This window comes from Ochotona curzoniae, unplaced genomic scaffold, assembly GCF_017591425.1.
Source record: "Ochotona curzoniae isolate NIBS_2020 unplaced genomic scaffold, NIBS_Ocur_1.0 contig_2688, whole genome shotgun sequence".
Classification (NCBI taxonomy): domain Eukaryota; kingdom Metazoa; phylum Chordata; class Mammalia; order Lagomorpha; family Ochotonidae; genus Ochotona; species Ochotona curzoniae.
In genome coordinates this window covers 23709191-23723871 of record NW_024465553.1, presented here as the reverse complement: position 1 = coordinate 23723871, position 14681 = coordinate 23709191, and the positions used below count along the sequence as shown (strand labels likewise).

At 49.5% G+C, this 14681-nt stretch overlaps 1 protein-coding gene across 5 annotated transcripts in view; it reads right to left on the bottom strand.

Moving 5' to 3' along the window:
* Positions 1-294: 294 nt before the first annotated feature.
* The window catches only part of MAX (MYC associated factor X), a 24908-nt gene continuing 10521 nt past the window's right edge, over positions 295-14681 (bottom strand). For 2 of the 5 annotated variants that reach the window (XM_040975452.1, XM_040975453.1), the window contains 2 exons: positions 2944-3067; positions 295-1798 (listed from right to left, as the gene is read on the bottom strand). In XM_040975452.1, the coding sequence (XP_040831386.1) occupies positions 1611-1798; positions 2944-3067 (312 nt within the window). In that variant the 3' untranslated portion in view covers positions 295-1610. The other 3 variants (XR_005883333.1, XR_005883334.1, XM_040975450.1) reach the window with 3 other exon arrangements.

Below are 14681 nucleotides of genomic sequence, written 5' to 3'. Positions count from 1 at the left end.
AACAGGACAGGAGCCACAGCACAGGACTGCCAGGTCCCCCAAAGGCCGCATGTTCTGCGGCAACGTCTATAGCCCCGAAACTTCAAAGCCTGCGGTGGTGAGCCGAGACACCCCCAACCCCGCTGCTACCAGCCCGCAGGCTGAGCTGGGCCCTCCCAGCCAAAGGGAAGCAGCTCTGGTTCTGCAAGCCCAGAGATGTTCTCTCCTCTCTCAGGCTTCTACACAGGCCCAGAAGTTTCCAGAAGGCTCATTCCTTCTGGCCTTTGCAGGAGGCAAAAAGACACCACCACCAAGAAGGATAAAATAAGTTTTTATTTATAGTCTTATAGTAAAGAGGGAAGCCTTAACTTGCAAGACAACTCTTGGGCAGTATGTACAACATACTTCTTATTTCCATGGAATGGAATCAAACATGGACTGAGACTACCGAGTACACACTAGAAATCAGCAAATGCTGGGAACGAAGTAGGAAAGAAACAAAGGAATGAGACCTAAACACACAAAGCCCTTCCCTTGGACCTGCTGACCGCAGCCAGAACCAGGGCTGGGTCACACAGTGCAGACCGGGTCCAGGACAGCAGGAAAGAGTAGGCAAGGGGCAAGGAGGGCAGGGAGGCCGCACTCAAGTGCGGGTTTAGTACCAGGTAAATCGCTCTTGGTATTTACATACAAAAATCAACGGGCTCTATGTCTTAGAAATACACACAGAAAGAAAGGAAGATTTGATCATTACTTTATGAATCTGTCGCTTTGCATTACCGACATCATCAGAAGTAGGGACAATTCACTCAGATTCAAATTTCAATAGCAGGAAATAAATATCAAAACATCATCACTGGCCCTCAGTACAAAATCTCTACCCCGCCCAATCTCCCCTCCCTGTCCCGCCCCCAGAATCCACCACCTCCCCACCACTCACTGGTGGCAGCTTCACTGCTGCGATCTCCCATACATACCACTCAGTGCTGCGCAGCCATCCCCAGGGCTGGCCCTGCAGGCAGGAACAGCTGCCTGAGAGAGGCAGGAGATATGGCCCCAGACTCTGCCAATCTGTCCCCACTCGTGTGTGCCACAAACTTCTCCAAGGATCTTGGTCTTTCGATATGAGCGATAAATAACTCTTTAGAAGAAAGAAAAAACCCTTACACAGGAAGGGAGTAATTCTGATTATTCCACATTGGTCATCTTCCCGATGCAGAGCAGTTCACAGATTCATAAGGTCTGTCCCACGCAGGTGAGGGAGCCCCGGAGGCCAGGCGCAGTGAGCCTGCCGCAGGTGCCGGGCGGTGGGCAGGACGCCATGTGCTGCGAGGTCTGGCTGGCCGTCTGTCCTCCACAGAAAAAGCTGCCAAGTTGGGGGATTTTGGTTGAAAAACTCCTGGTGGGGACAAGGAATCCCTGAAGGGAATAAATTCTTTAAAAATAATGGAAATGGGGAAGGAGAATGAGAGCTGTTGTCCAAGAGCTTCTACATTAAAAAAAAAAAAAAAAAAAAAAAAAAGAGAGAAAGAAAAAGAGTCTCTTAAATGGTTGTGAAGGTTCTACTGATGAACGGAAGGAGGCCGAGACGGGGGACCGACAGTTTTTATTGCTGGCCTGCCCCACGCAGCTTAGTTGGCCTCCACTCGGAGCTTCTTCCTGCTTTGGGGCTCTTCGGGCTCCGACTCAGAACTGGAGTCCGAGCCCCCATCGAAGGCAGAGATGGTGCTGCCCTTGGCGTTGGTGTAGAGGCTGCTGTCTGAGGAGGGGTAGTTGGTCTGCAGTTGGGCACTTGACCTCGCCTTCTCCAGTGCACGGACTGCAAGGCAACCAAGGGAACGTGTTACAGCCTTCTACAGATGGGGGGCCACCAAGCATCCGCCTCAGGGTCCAGCCTGCTCTTCCTAAGGGCTTGCAGGCCAACCCCCACAGCACGGGTGGCCCTCCCTCCTTTCCCAGCTGGAGCTGGGGGCACAGCAACACAGCAGTCACTGTGCAATCCCTCCTGACCCTGAAGAGAAGGCACAGGATATAACCACCTTGCCACACAAGAGCGGAACGCGAGCTCCCCGTGGGAGTCAGCAGGGCAATGACGAGAGAAGCCGGCCCAGGAATGCCAGGTTCCATGAGGGGGTGAAGGCCCCACCACAAAAGGAGAGGTGAACTCAGGTGGCTTAGCCACAGAACAGTTTGGGCTTGGCTCTCATGTACAAATCCATTTGGAATGACAAGCTGGACAATTGAAGAAAGTCACCAACACACACCAAGTACCTGGGCCTTTTGACAGGAGCCCTTACATGCAGGTGGCAGCCCGGTGACCAACCCGCTCACACCGCCCACTACCCAGCCCTTGGTTCAGCTCAGCTGGAGCCCGGAAAGTCAGCCCATTGACTGTTCTGCATTGTATTGTATGTGAGGTTTCTAACCCCAGTCGTTACTTGCATTTCCTTTTACTTGCATCTTCCATGAGGGAGGAAGAGAAGTGAATTCCCCAGGAACAAAGACCTTGATCAGCTCTCGCTTTCCCCTGTGGTTGTAGGAAAAGGCGGGTGTGAGCATTGGAGAACAGCAGGGGCCTGGCCCACGGGCTGCCCTGGTTGGACTACCAGTGACCACGGCTCGGGCTCACTGTCCTTGCACACCTTGGAACCTCCAGTACTTACAGCACTTTCCACTCCAGACTTCCAAGCTCTTGGCAGACACCTGATGCCAGGTGCAAGCCCTACCATAGATGCACACCTGAGCCCCGAGGCGGGGAGAGATCCAGGTCTGCTCGGGCCAACTGCCTAGCCTCCACTGTCTCCTCGGGCCGTCCTGTTGACAGCTCCTCAGCCCCGCAAGGCAGGGCTGAGGCTGCTTCGGAGCACAGCTCCATGACCGTTTGGACCCTACAAGCCCAGGTGTGGAAGCCCTGGCTGACCAGGGCATGGCAGGGCCAGGCGCCCCACAGGTCCAGCAGCTCACCTTGCTGCTCCAGAAGAGCATTCTGCCGCTTGAGGTCGTCGATGTCCTGCTGGTGTGTGTGGTTTTTCCTTCGCATATACTGGATATACTCTGTGGCTTTGTCTAGGATTTGGGCCCGGGATGCCTGTTGCAACAGAAGAAACACAGGGAACAAAATAAAGATTGAGTCCAGACAGAGAGGGAGCAAACCGTGCCTTTCTGTGGTAAGGGCATGGGCTGCTGGAGACCGGAGAGGGACGTGGAAGGCGGCCAATGAAGAGCCTAACAGCTCGCCAGGGCCTTCTTTTGTGCCAGGTGCTTCCCAGAGCTTACCTCCTGGGCGCAGGCTCAGAAGTAGCTGCCTCAGGAACCCAAAACCTGGAGAAGCAGACTGGCTCACTCCAATCACTAGCTAGATAGTGGCACAGCCTGGACTAAACTTGGGTCCACCTGACTCCCGACTATAAACTCCTCCCAATCCCCTGTGGTTCTTTAGACCATTTTTAAGTCTTCAGCAAGGCTACATCTGAAAGCATTAAAACACCATTCAGATCCAACAGCGGGCCACCAACTCTGCGAGGGCCCGACTGCGCAGCTGCTGCACAGACCAGAGCAAGAGCCTCGTTGGAGCTGGCTTGGGACGGGTATGGAAGGGAAGGCCGTTTCCCATTAGGGTCTTGATGAGAGCCACACCTTCAACTGCCCGACTTGTTGCTCAGTCACTCGGTCAGCCCTCCTGACTACAGGGATGTTCATGACAGCTGTCAGCACTTGATGTCAACACAGGAAGGCCAGGAGATTGGGCCATTTCCACCAGCAGCCACGCCTGCACAATGGCCACAGAACTCCTGGAATGTGTCCTAGCTGGTGAACAAGGTAACACACCAATAAAATACACATCAGGTTTTTGTACCACTGGAAGTTGATGGGGTTTGGGGGAATCCTCTGGGTCACACACAGGCTCAGGGTGACTTAGGCTGGCCAGCCAGTCAGTCCAGCTGGTAGAAGGGTAAAAAGCCTGAGTGCCCAAGGCAGGACATTCATGCCAGGGCCTCCTCAGCAGAAGAAAGACTCAGTATTCCAGCAGGCATGACTTGCCAATACCACATCACAACCCCAATGGGTCCTGAACAGCCAGAACCTTGATGGGGGCCACAGTGCACATGTGTTGGTACATGGTACACCACTCACACTCAGGGTAGCAAAACCAAGCCCAGCCTCTTATGAAATGCCAACCACTTCCACTGACAGATCTCAGGTGGAGCTGGCATCAGAGTGGCTTTGCTTGTTCGCCAGTGCATGTGCTCATGGTACCCTGAAGGCAAATTCTTTAAGAGGAGCTGTTGCTATGTAATCAGCATTTTATCTGGGGAGAGTGATGCACAGGGTGCCAGGCAGGCGCCGTTGGGGGAGACAGAAGGTCTGGATCATGGCTTCTGTGGCCAGAGGCTTACTTGCTCTCCAGTAAGGAGATAAATATTATCTCCCTGCAGACAAATCACAGGGCAGCGCTGACAGGTGTAACCTGACTAGTACAGATTAGAAAGGCCGGGGAGACTGTCACTGCGTGCCAAGCATGGGTCTCACTGCTACCCACACACACTCCTATCTCAACACCGAGCCCCGCATTAGACCGGGTGGAATCTGTGGGAAAGGACCCAGGGCATGGGGAAGAACAGCACCAAAAGGGGCATGGGGTGAATAAGCCAGCTGTTTTTCTCTGGGTAAGTCAACATGTGGAAGGGGAAGGAGGGCTCAGCACAGGACAGCGCCAATGCTGTTTCCCTTTTCTGCAAAAAAGGACCTTATTAGGGACTATTATGTGATAAAAGGAAAAAAGAAAAGCACATAATTATAAAGGACTTACATCCGTGTTCTACATATTGGAAATGAAATTAAAACTGACTATAAACAGTCTGGTGACAGCAGGTTAAGCTGTTCCCACATCCCAGGGCTGGTGTGACCCCAGGCTGCTGTGCTGCTCATCAGCTGCCTACTAACATGCCTGGGAAGGCAACGACAGATGACGGCCCGAGTGCTTGGGGCCCTACGACCCACGCGGGAGACTTTGGATGAAGCTCCTGGCGCAACTCTGGCTGCCGTGGGAGTAAGCCAAGGAGATGGGAAGCCTTTCTTTCGCCTGCTTCTGAGGCTGTGTCTTTCGAGTGCATATATTTCAAGTATATATAAACATATATACTTACTTGATATGTTTATATCGAGTAATATAAACTTGATATAAATAAGGAGACAGGTGCATCCTGTACTCGTTGTTCAAAGGCACTGTGGCCCACGCTTGCTACTGCTTGCCAGAGCCGAGACAGCCATCCACCTCCCGCCCTCTCCGTCACTGATGGAACCGCCACGCATGCTTACATCCCACCCTCTCTCTAACTTTGCCCAGGCTAAAACTACTTTTTCACTAACTATCCACAGGAGACAACACTCCCTCTGTGTTGTCCCAGACGGTGTCCCCAGACAGTGCTGTTCAGAGTGACCATGCCAGCACAAAGTCTTTGTGCCACCATCTTCTCCTTCAAACGCTACACAGAAAACTAGGAAAGTGGTACCAGGAAATGAAGGTGAGCGGCACAGATAACATGACAAGTCAAAACCCACCAGTGACAGCAAGGAGGTTTTGGACTAAGATAAAATTCACACATGCTTGGAATACAGAATGACAGGGAACAAGAGGTCCCCAAAGCAAGTTGGACAGCTTTGAACCTGGCTCAGGCCTGTGGAATGCACTGCATACGCCTTCCTCCAGCCCCGACTGAAAGCAGAAGGGCCTCGGGTCACGTCGGGTGCCTTGGCCCCTCCCTAAGTCCACAGGAATGTTGCAGTTCACCTTGCTCTTCTCAGGCAGGATACTCAACAACAACAACAACAACAAAGTACAAAAATTACAGAATCCCTTTCCCAAAGGTGCATGTGTGAGCAGTGCAGGGGAGCAAAAGTGAAAGACTAAACCTAGACCACATGAGGTTTACCTAAAACCCCCTCCCTTCCATCCACCTTCCCCAAGTCCACAGGACACCTGAGCAGCGGAGTGAAGGCGTGGGCAGTAAGCAAGCAGCAGGAGGCCCTGGGCGTGACTGCCTGGACTCTGAACCGGCACTGGGCTTTCGGTTTCTGTTTTCTAAAAACGTTCTTGGTCAGCAGTCAGTTGACAGTCTTCACGTGTGTGTGACTGTCCAGAAGGAAGCTGGTGAGTCGACGTGTCCACTGCTAAGGTGCTGCCTTTGAGTAACTCAGGTACCTAAATTTGTTCCCCCATCCCCACCTCAAGCTAGGTTTGACAGCTGGAAGCCATTCATTGGGATTCTACTTTTTGGAACAGAAATGACTCTCCAACAGTTTAGACACTGCCCTGAGACAGAACACATCCCAGCTGAACACACCTGTCAGCCTCTCGCACCTCTGGGAGTCTCAACAAAGGACACTGGCAGCCCCGGCAGAGTTCATGCCAAACCCACGGTGGCCCAAAGCACTACAGATGGGGAAGATGAAGGTGGCAGCTCTGAGTACTGCTAAGAACTAGGCGTCCTCATATGGCCTGGTTTATACATGAACAACCTGAGGCATAGAGCAGGTGCTTACCTGCTGTTATGCAATCAGAGGAAGCCGAGTCAGAATGTGAACACAGGACCCTGGGTCACTCAGGGAAGAACAGAGGCTGAAGTGGAGCTACCAGAAAAGATGGGCAGGCGTGAAGGGCCAGAGAAGGCAAACATGCCAGAATCATTGACACAGAAGTCATGACGAAGACTTGAGTCTTTAGAATTGGGTTGGAAAGTGAAAACCAGTAACCATACTAAAACAGCGTGGCAAGCAGACTGTCTTCTGATAGAGTCGTGAGAAACAGCAAGCAGGGTCCTAGCAGAAGTCTGGAGTGGGGAGGTGGCTGGCGAGCAGAGGGGGCTTGGCCCGAGAGAGCAAGGAAATGTTAGTGACCCCAACCCAAGACAGCGTGACTGTTACCACGCATTAAGGTCCCTGGGGATTCTGGAAATAGTAAACACCGATGCTCAGATGAAGTCCAATGCTATTAAATCACACAGAAGGTAAAGGTTCTCAAACACTGTCATATACAAGCAAGAGCTGCAAACGCGTGTGGAGCTGTACACTGTACTGCAGTAACTTGGTTCTGCGTAAGGCTCCATGTTGCTTTAGAAGGTGGTGGGATGGGTGAACAAAGAGCAGGGGCTGGCAGCCCTCCTGGAGGCATGAATGCCAGCTTGAGAAACAATGGTCTGGCCTGTACGTATCACTCTTCCTTTTTGTTGAAAATACAGTCTCCTGGGCCCAGCTCAGTAGCCTAGTGGCTAAAGTCCTCGCCTTGAATGCACCAGGATCCCATATGGGTGCCAGTTCTAATCCCGGCAGCTCCACTTCCCATCCAGCTCCCTGCTTGTGGCCTGGGAAAGCAGTTGAGGACAGCCCAATGCTTTGGGACCCTGCACCCGCGTGGGAGACCTGGAAAAGGTTCCTGGTTCCCGGCTTCAGATTGGTGCAACACCGGCCGTTGTGCTCACTTGGGGAGTGACTCACTGGACAGAAGATCTTCCTCTGTCTCTCCTCCTCTCTGTATTATGTGATTTTGTAATGAAAAATAAACAAATCTTTAGAAAAAAAAAATACAGTCTCCTGGGCTGCTGTTACAGTTGCTCTATTCTCCCAAGAACCAAACTGCCAATCCTGGAGAAACAGAAAACAGAACTGTCATCAGTCTGACTTTGCACTATGACTTACTTTGAAGAAAAGGTTATCTATGCATTTCCTAAAACCTCTGAAAGCAGAGGGAGCGCTAGGGCAAAGCCAGCACCACTTGTCTGAACAAACCATCTTATGAAAGCAGAAACTAAAGCTCCTGCACAACTGATGTAGGTCTCTACCAAACCAGTTCCTTCAAAAACGGAGTCCACCAGTGCCAAGCAGGCAGGCCGGAAGGCTGTGGGGTCAGAGCAGGCCTGGCTAAAAGGTTCCGGGCAGGTACCCTGTTCCTAGCACACTGCCACGTGAGCCCTTCGCAAGGGGCTTACCTAGAGCCTGGGGTCACACATGTATTTCAGGGTCAATGCAAAAATCACTTACAAACTCTGCACTTCCCCATGTGCCTTTGTAGCCTGAGTGAAGGTATGGACTTCCTTCTCAGACTTTATAGCCATTCGGGACAAGAGCACGTGGTCTCGGAAGAGGAAACAGAGCCAGCAAGTCAACATGTGGAAAAGCTTTTACTAGCATGGGTAATAAGCAACACATAAAAGCAATTACTACTTTCTGCCAACTAGATCAGTTACTCCCTTGAAAAACATCCCTCCTCTTCACCCACCCCAACCAGTATGGTGAAGCAGATACTCTCAAAATATTACCCAAAGCCTAGTTTTTAGAATGTGCTTGAAAACAAGAGGACCCAACAACACTCCTCCTGGGAAGCATTTTCCAACACACAGAAGAAATCTTGCTCAAATGCCTGCCCGGAAGGTCAGCTTCTGGGAACCTGGTCCATGGAAACAGGCAGTACAAGCTGTTCATCTCTATGTGACTTATAAAATGTAAAAGTGGACACAACCCAAACTAACACAAACACGCATCATGACCACACATGAAGCCTGGCATGACGTGGACACAGCGTGCCATCTCAGCCACAGAAAGCAAGCCCACGAAGGAACCAGGAAGGAACACGCAAATGCTATCATCATTGCCTGCTTCCTGGACTCCAGCAACACATCTACAGACTGAGAAACAGCTTCCTGGAGGGGAAAAAGAGGGGCAAGCTTCTTTTGATATGCGTTTTAAGATGGTGCCAACTACAGTCATATTAAGACAGGGAGTGGTGGTAGGGAGCTTATTTTTAGCTATGCTATTCAGGATGATAGTTCGTAACATATTACATGCGGCTAATAAACACTTGCAAAGTGATGGCTCTGAATAGAGATGGGCTGCAACTGTAAAACACACATCGAATTTTTAAACATTTAATCCAAGAAAAATCTCTAAAAATCTCACAGGAGCAGGTGCTATGGCATAGCAAGTTAAGCTCTGCCTATGGTGTCAGCATCCATATAGGTGCTGGTTTGTGTCCTAGCTGCTCCACTTCCTATCCAGCTCTCTGATAATGTGTTTGGGAAAGCAGCAGAACGTGGCACCTGCATCCGTGTAAGAGACCCAGAGGAAGTTCCCGGCACCTGGCCTCAGATTGGTGTAGTTCCAAACATTGCAGCCATTTGGGGAGTGAATCAACAGACAGAAGATCTTCCTGTCTCTCCTCTCTGTATATCTAACTTTCCAATAAAAATAAATAAATATTAAAAAACAAAAACAAGCAAAAAAAATCCAAAGATTTATTTAAAAGGTAGAGAGAGCTACAGCTTCCATGCAATGTCTTAGCCCTCAAACGTCTGCACCAACAAGCACCTGGGTCAGACCACAGTCAGAAGCCAAGAACGACATCTGGGTTTCTGACTACCAAACTGAGTGACTTTCTGATTATAACACTGAGTGACAGGGACCCAGCTACTTAAGCCATCAATGGCCTCCTCCCCGGATGACACCGAATTCCGGCTTTCCAATGTGATACGGCGCCCCGAAGGATGCCATGTTAGGCCAAATGCCCACAACTCATTAACAGCTTTCAATATGCTGATCACATGAAGTCACTTCTATTTGAATATTAGATAAAAAACTTCCTTAAAATACATTTACTTATCACTTTTTCACTTTTTTGCTGTGTCCAACAGGAAGTTTAATTACATTTAAATTAAATTCTATTTAAAATGCATTTGTAGAAGCCCAGCGTGGTGGCCTAGCAGCCAGTTCTGGTCCTCGCCTTAAATGTGCTAGGATCCCATATGGGCACTGGTTCTAATCCCGGCAGCCCCACTTCCCATCCAGTTCCCTGCTTCTGCTTGTGGCCTGGGAAAGCAGTAGAACATAGCCTAAAGCCTTGGGATCTTGCACCCACATGGGAAACCTGGAAGAAGTTCCTGACTCCTGGCTTCAGATTGGCACAGAAGTGGCTGTTGTGGTCACTTGGGGAGTGAATCATTGGACGGAAGATCTTCCTCTCTGTCTCTCCTCCTCTCTATATATGTCTGACTTAGCAATAAAAATAAATCTTTTAAAAATTAAAAAAAATAAAATGTATTTATGAAAAACACAATAAAATTTCTAAAAAAGTATTTGTGATTTATATTAGATCTCTATTGAGCAGCCCTTTTCACAAAATATTAAAAACTAAAGCAAACATTGCAGCCGTGTTAGAGAAAAGCAGAAAACAAACCGCTGAGGGGGAGGTCTGGCGACAGTCCCTCCCCGTCCAGAGCTTAGGATGCACACAGGGGCCAGCATCTGTCCCCAGCACTGAGGCCTGTCTCCACACCTGAGCAACACAGTGTCTGCCCGCGAGGAGTACAGCCTTCAGTTGTAGGCTAAGAGTCAGACACAGCAGAGCTCACAGCCTCCGAAGTCACAGGTTCCACAGGCAGTGAGGTACTGATGATGCCAGGGCAGCGGGGGAAACTGGCGGGCAAGGACACAGGTAGGAATCAGTGCAGGGGTCTCCTGCATCTTCAGTGGAAATCAACGAGCAGAGGCTGGCATGGATTTTACGGAAGAGAAGCCAAGGAGGACATTCCTGGACAAACCCACAAGGGGAAACAGACCCACCCTGCCCCAAGAACGCAAACAGGAGGAAGGGCAGGCAAGCAAGTGGGGCATCTTAATAGAAAACTAAAGCCCTGGGAACACCACGTAAAGAACACAGCAAGAACACTGACAGAGGGTGCCACCACAGCACAGCAGCTTCAAGTGGTGCTTGCTAGGCTGGCATCCCATATGGAGGTGCTGGCTCAGGGCCTGGCTGCACCTCTCCTCAACCAGCTTCCTGCTCAGGCACCTGATGGCATGAACAAATGTGGGACATGAGGATGGCACTCCTGGCCTCTGGCATCAGCCTGGCCCAGACCTGACAGCTGTGGACAGTTAGGGAGTGAACCAGCAGACGGAACATCTCTGCCTCTTCCTCTCTTACTATGCCTTTCAAAAAAAAAAATCTTAAAAGGAAAAAATATTATTTATAATTCCTGAGCCAGGAGTTAAGGGAGACCTGGACAACTATTTAAGATGCAGACAATTTGGGTCCAGTGTGACAGCTGAATGGCCAAGTCCTCACCTCACAAGCAACAGAACCCCTATGGGTGCCAGGTTGTGTCCCAGCTGCTCCAGTCCCATCCATCTCCCTGCTTATGGCCCAAAGTTTTGGAACCCTGCACCTGTGTGGGAGACCCAGTGGAAGCTTCCGGCTTCGGATTGACTAAACACCAGCCACTGTGGCCATTTGGGGAGTGAACCAGGGGATGGAAGGCCTCACTGTCTCTCCTTTTCGTTAAGTCTGACCTGCCTTTCCAATAAAAACAAAAAAGGACATAGAAAATTTAAGGTAACTGCCCAAACTGGAGTCTGGCAGGTAGTAGCCTCAGTGAGCAATGAGGTGAAGTGCCTGGGGCTATGGTTCACACTTCATTTTTTAAAATCTTTCTAGCGGCCAGGATGTGACACAGTGCGGCTGGATGCACGGATCGCCTCCAGAGCATCCACAGCAATGAGCTCTCTGGGACACTGTGAGTGAGTGCTGCCCTCAGTTAAAATCACCAAGCACAGAAGCAAGGAGGGCCCAGGAGCCCCGCCCCACCTTCCTGGCACGCTCAGGGTAGTGCAGACAGGCAGTCATTATACAGTCAGATATGCAAAACTACACTGAGCTAGGTGTCAGGAGTACTTGGCTTTAAGAAATACCACATTCCCCTTTTGGTTTCAACATCTACCTGTTAAGAGAAGCAGATTTTAATGAAAATGAAACTGACATTAGTTCAAGGTTCCAAACCTCTTATTTCGAGCTCAGCAGGCTATCTTATTATTGTTAATTGTAAGGTGCACTCCTCCTCTCAGCCAGAGAGCAAGACCCTCCGGAGCAGACAGCACCATCACAAGGCTCACAATTACACAGTGTGGGCACAGCGCTGGCTGCTGCTGCCTTCTCAAAAGGGCTGAGCAAGCCTGCCAGTTCCGCTGGCTTCCACTGCACAGCTACGTGCTCAGACTCAACCATGTGCCACACATCCTCACATCCAAATCAGAAAGTCAGAACTTATGCTGAGTACAAGAAACCCTGGAGTTTCATTTGTGGTTAGATTCTCTCTTTTCAACACAGCTCCAACCAGAAGTCAGAAATCCAGAGTACAACTGCCTGAGACAGCAGTCCACTATAAGCAGGCATTGAGCAAGCAGCTGAAGATGAGAAAGTGGGGCCCGGCGCTGTAGCCCAGTGCCTAAAGTCCTTGCCTTGCATGCACTGGGATCCCACATGGGTGCTGGTTTGTATCCTGGCTGTTCCACTTCCCATCCAGCTCCCTGCCTGTGGCCTGGGAAAGCAGCAGAAGATATCCCAAAGCCTCGGGACCCTGCATCTGCATGGGAGACCCAGAGGAAACTCCTGGCTCCCAGCTTCGGATCAGTTGAGCTCTGTTGTGGCCATTAGGAAGTGACCCAGTGGCCGGAAGATCTTTCTCTCTGTCATCCATCTTCTCTCTGTGAATCTTTGCAATAAAAATAAATATTAAAAAAATAACAACAAGAATGTGCTCTAAACTACTGAGGAGCTATGAATGCCAAATCACTGCTAACAGCACAGTGATGAGGTGAGACAGTGCGGCGGGAGTGATCATTGTGGCTCAGGCGCCAACAGCTAACTTACGGGATGGAGGCCATAACCACACCTTCACTGATGGGACCACCACCAGGTCTTGTTCCAAGAAAACAGAGAGCTCAGTGCCAATAATCCCCTGGGGTAACACTTCCTAGTACCCAACCAAAGACTCTTAAAATAAACATTTCTGGTCAGGAAAAATAACAATCCCTTGTAAAAGAAAAAAAAAAAAAAACAGGGCCACCGTTCGCCTCGCCCTCACCCTGTGACACTGGTTGATAAGCTGATGGTTGCAATTTCATCCAATTTCGCAGTAGGCTCCCTGTCCAGCTGCAAAGCTACAAAAACAGCAGACTGAAGCAGCACATCAAGTTTAAAGGTCTGCTTGCTAACTCTAGAACTCGTGGCAAAATCCAGATAGGTCCCCCCAGCTGCTGTGGTCTATTTTGGGGGGCTAAGAGCAGCTAGGAAGATTCTAAGAACTGATGTATTCTGGAAGCCATCCTCTGTGCTGCACTTCAGTCACACATACATATAACCCGGAACACCAGTGTGACATACAGATGATGGGCACTGCCCAGGGAAGCTCTAAGACAAAAGTTTTTAAGCAAGATTCCTTTAAAACAAGGGATGGGAGTACCTGGACCACATGCCATATGAGGTCCACTAAAGAAAAAAAACAATTATTGGGACTTAAAATAATCCACAGCAGGCTAATTTTTAAGTTGGTGAACTTACATGGCCTGCAAATGTTATAAACACCCAAATGACCCCTGGTGGAAAAAAGTACCCTACCTCTGTTTTATAACATCGATGAGTTCTTTGCCCTGAAAGTGTGACAGAAGGACAAGACACTGCAACTAGGCCCCGTCTTGCTCTAGCTGGGGCCAGGTTCCTGCGGGCTTCCTCCCCTGACAGCACTGCGGGCTGAGAGGTGCCTGCCTATTCATGGAATTTCCAGTGCAGACTGTCTCTTCTTACAATACACATGGTGGCTAGTTACTCATTTTTTAATTTAAGCAAAAGGTGCCCAATCTTTGTTTAATTCAGAGTAGAAACTCAGGCAACAAATGGAGTTTGGGTCTCACATTGAAGGCTCTATGTTCTCACACGTGTATCTCCTACTCTTGGTTAGAACTTATCCAATCAATAATGAATTTTGTTCTAAAAAAAAAAAAAGAAAGAAAAAAACAAAGTTTATTGGGACAAGTACGACAGATAATCCAAATGCTAAGTGTTTATGGAAATCAAAGGCTTTCCCTTCAGGAACCTGGTCTAAGCTCCCCAAAACTCATATAGCGAAAGAAGCATTTCATGAACATTCACATGATGTCACAATCACATTTACAGCAATTTAAATCAAGAATGAGCCAATTTCCTTTGGTTCAAACACCACATTTGAAAAGATTGCAACACCGAGTGAAACTCCTAAGTCTGCAAGACCAAAGTCTTCTGTTAGACTTCGTGCACCTGTGCAGCAGTGCTGGGGACGAAGACAAGAAGGCCACGTTCTTTACAGGGAAAGGGGCTGGGTCTGTCTAGCGCTAACAACCATTCAGCGTCACACGGTTGAATTGTAACACCAGACAACAGGATTCTGAAGTCAGAATAGCATCTGGTAAATTCTCAAATGGGGGCTTTGTTCAAAGGGCTCTACAAAACCCCATTGCCCAATCTCTCCGCTCCCTCAGCCTCACATGTGTCTAATGCATCTCTGCTTCCTTCCTCTGGCTCTCTCCACGCTGGCCACTCTGCCTCTTGGCACTTTCCCTGACTGGCCTGGGGCTACTCCTCCCAGGCTCCTACCTCTAGATGCCAAGCGTACCTGCCTCGAACATTTACCTCCAGACAGACCCGGAGCTCTTGCTTAATTTAATTGTCAGCATGCCAGCGAGTTCTCTTGTATGCCCTAACCATGAAAGGCACAACTTTTATCTGCATCCCTTACCTGATGCTCATAATTATTCCTTTACTTTCTACCATTTCCTAATCAGAATAAAAGCTTCTATTTTGTCTTGTTTTATTCACTGTTGTACTCCTAGTATCTAGAATG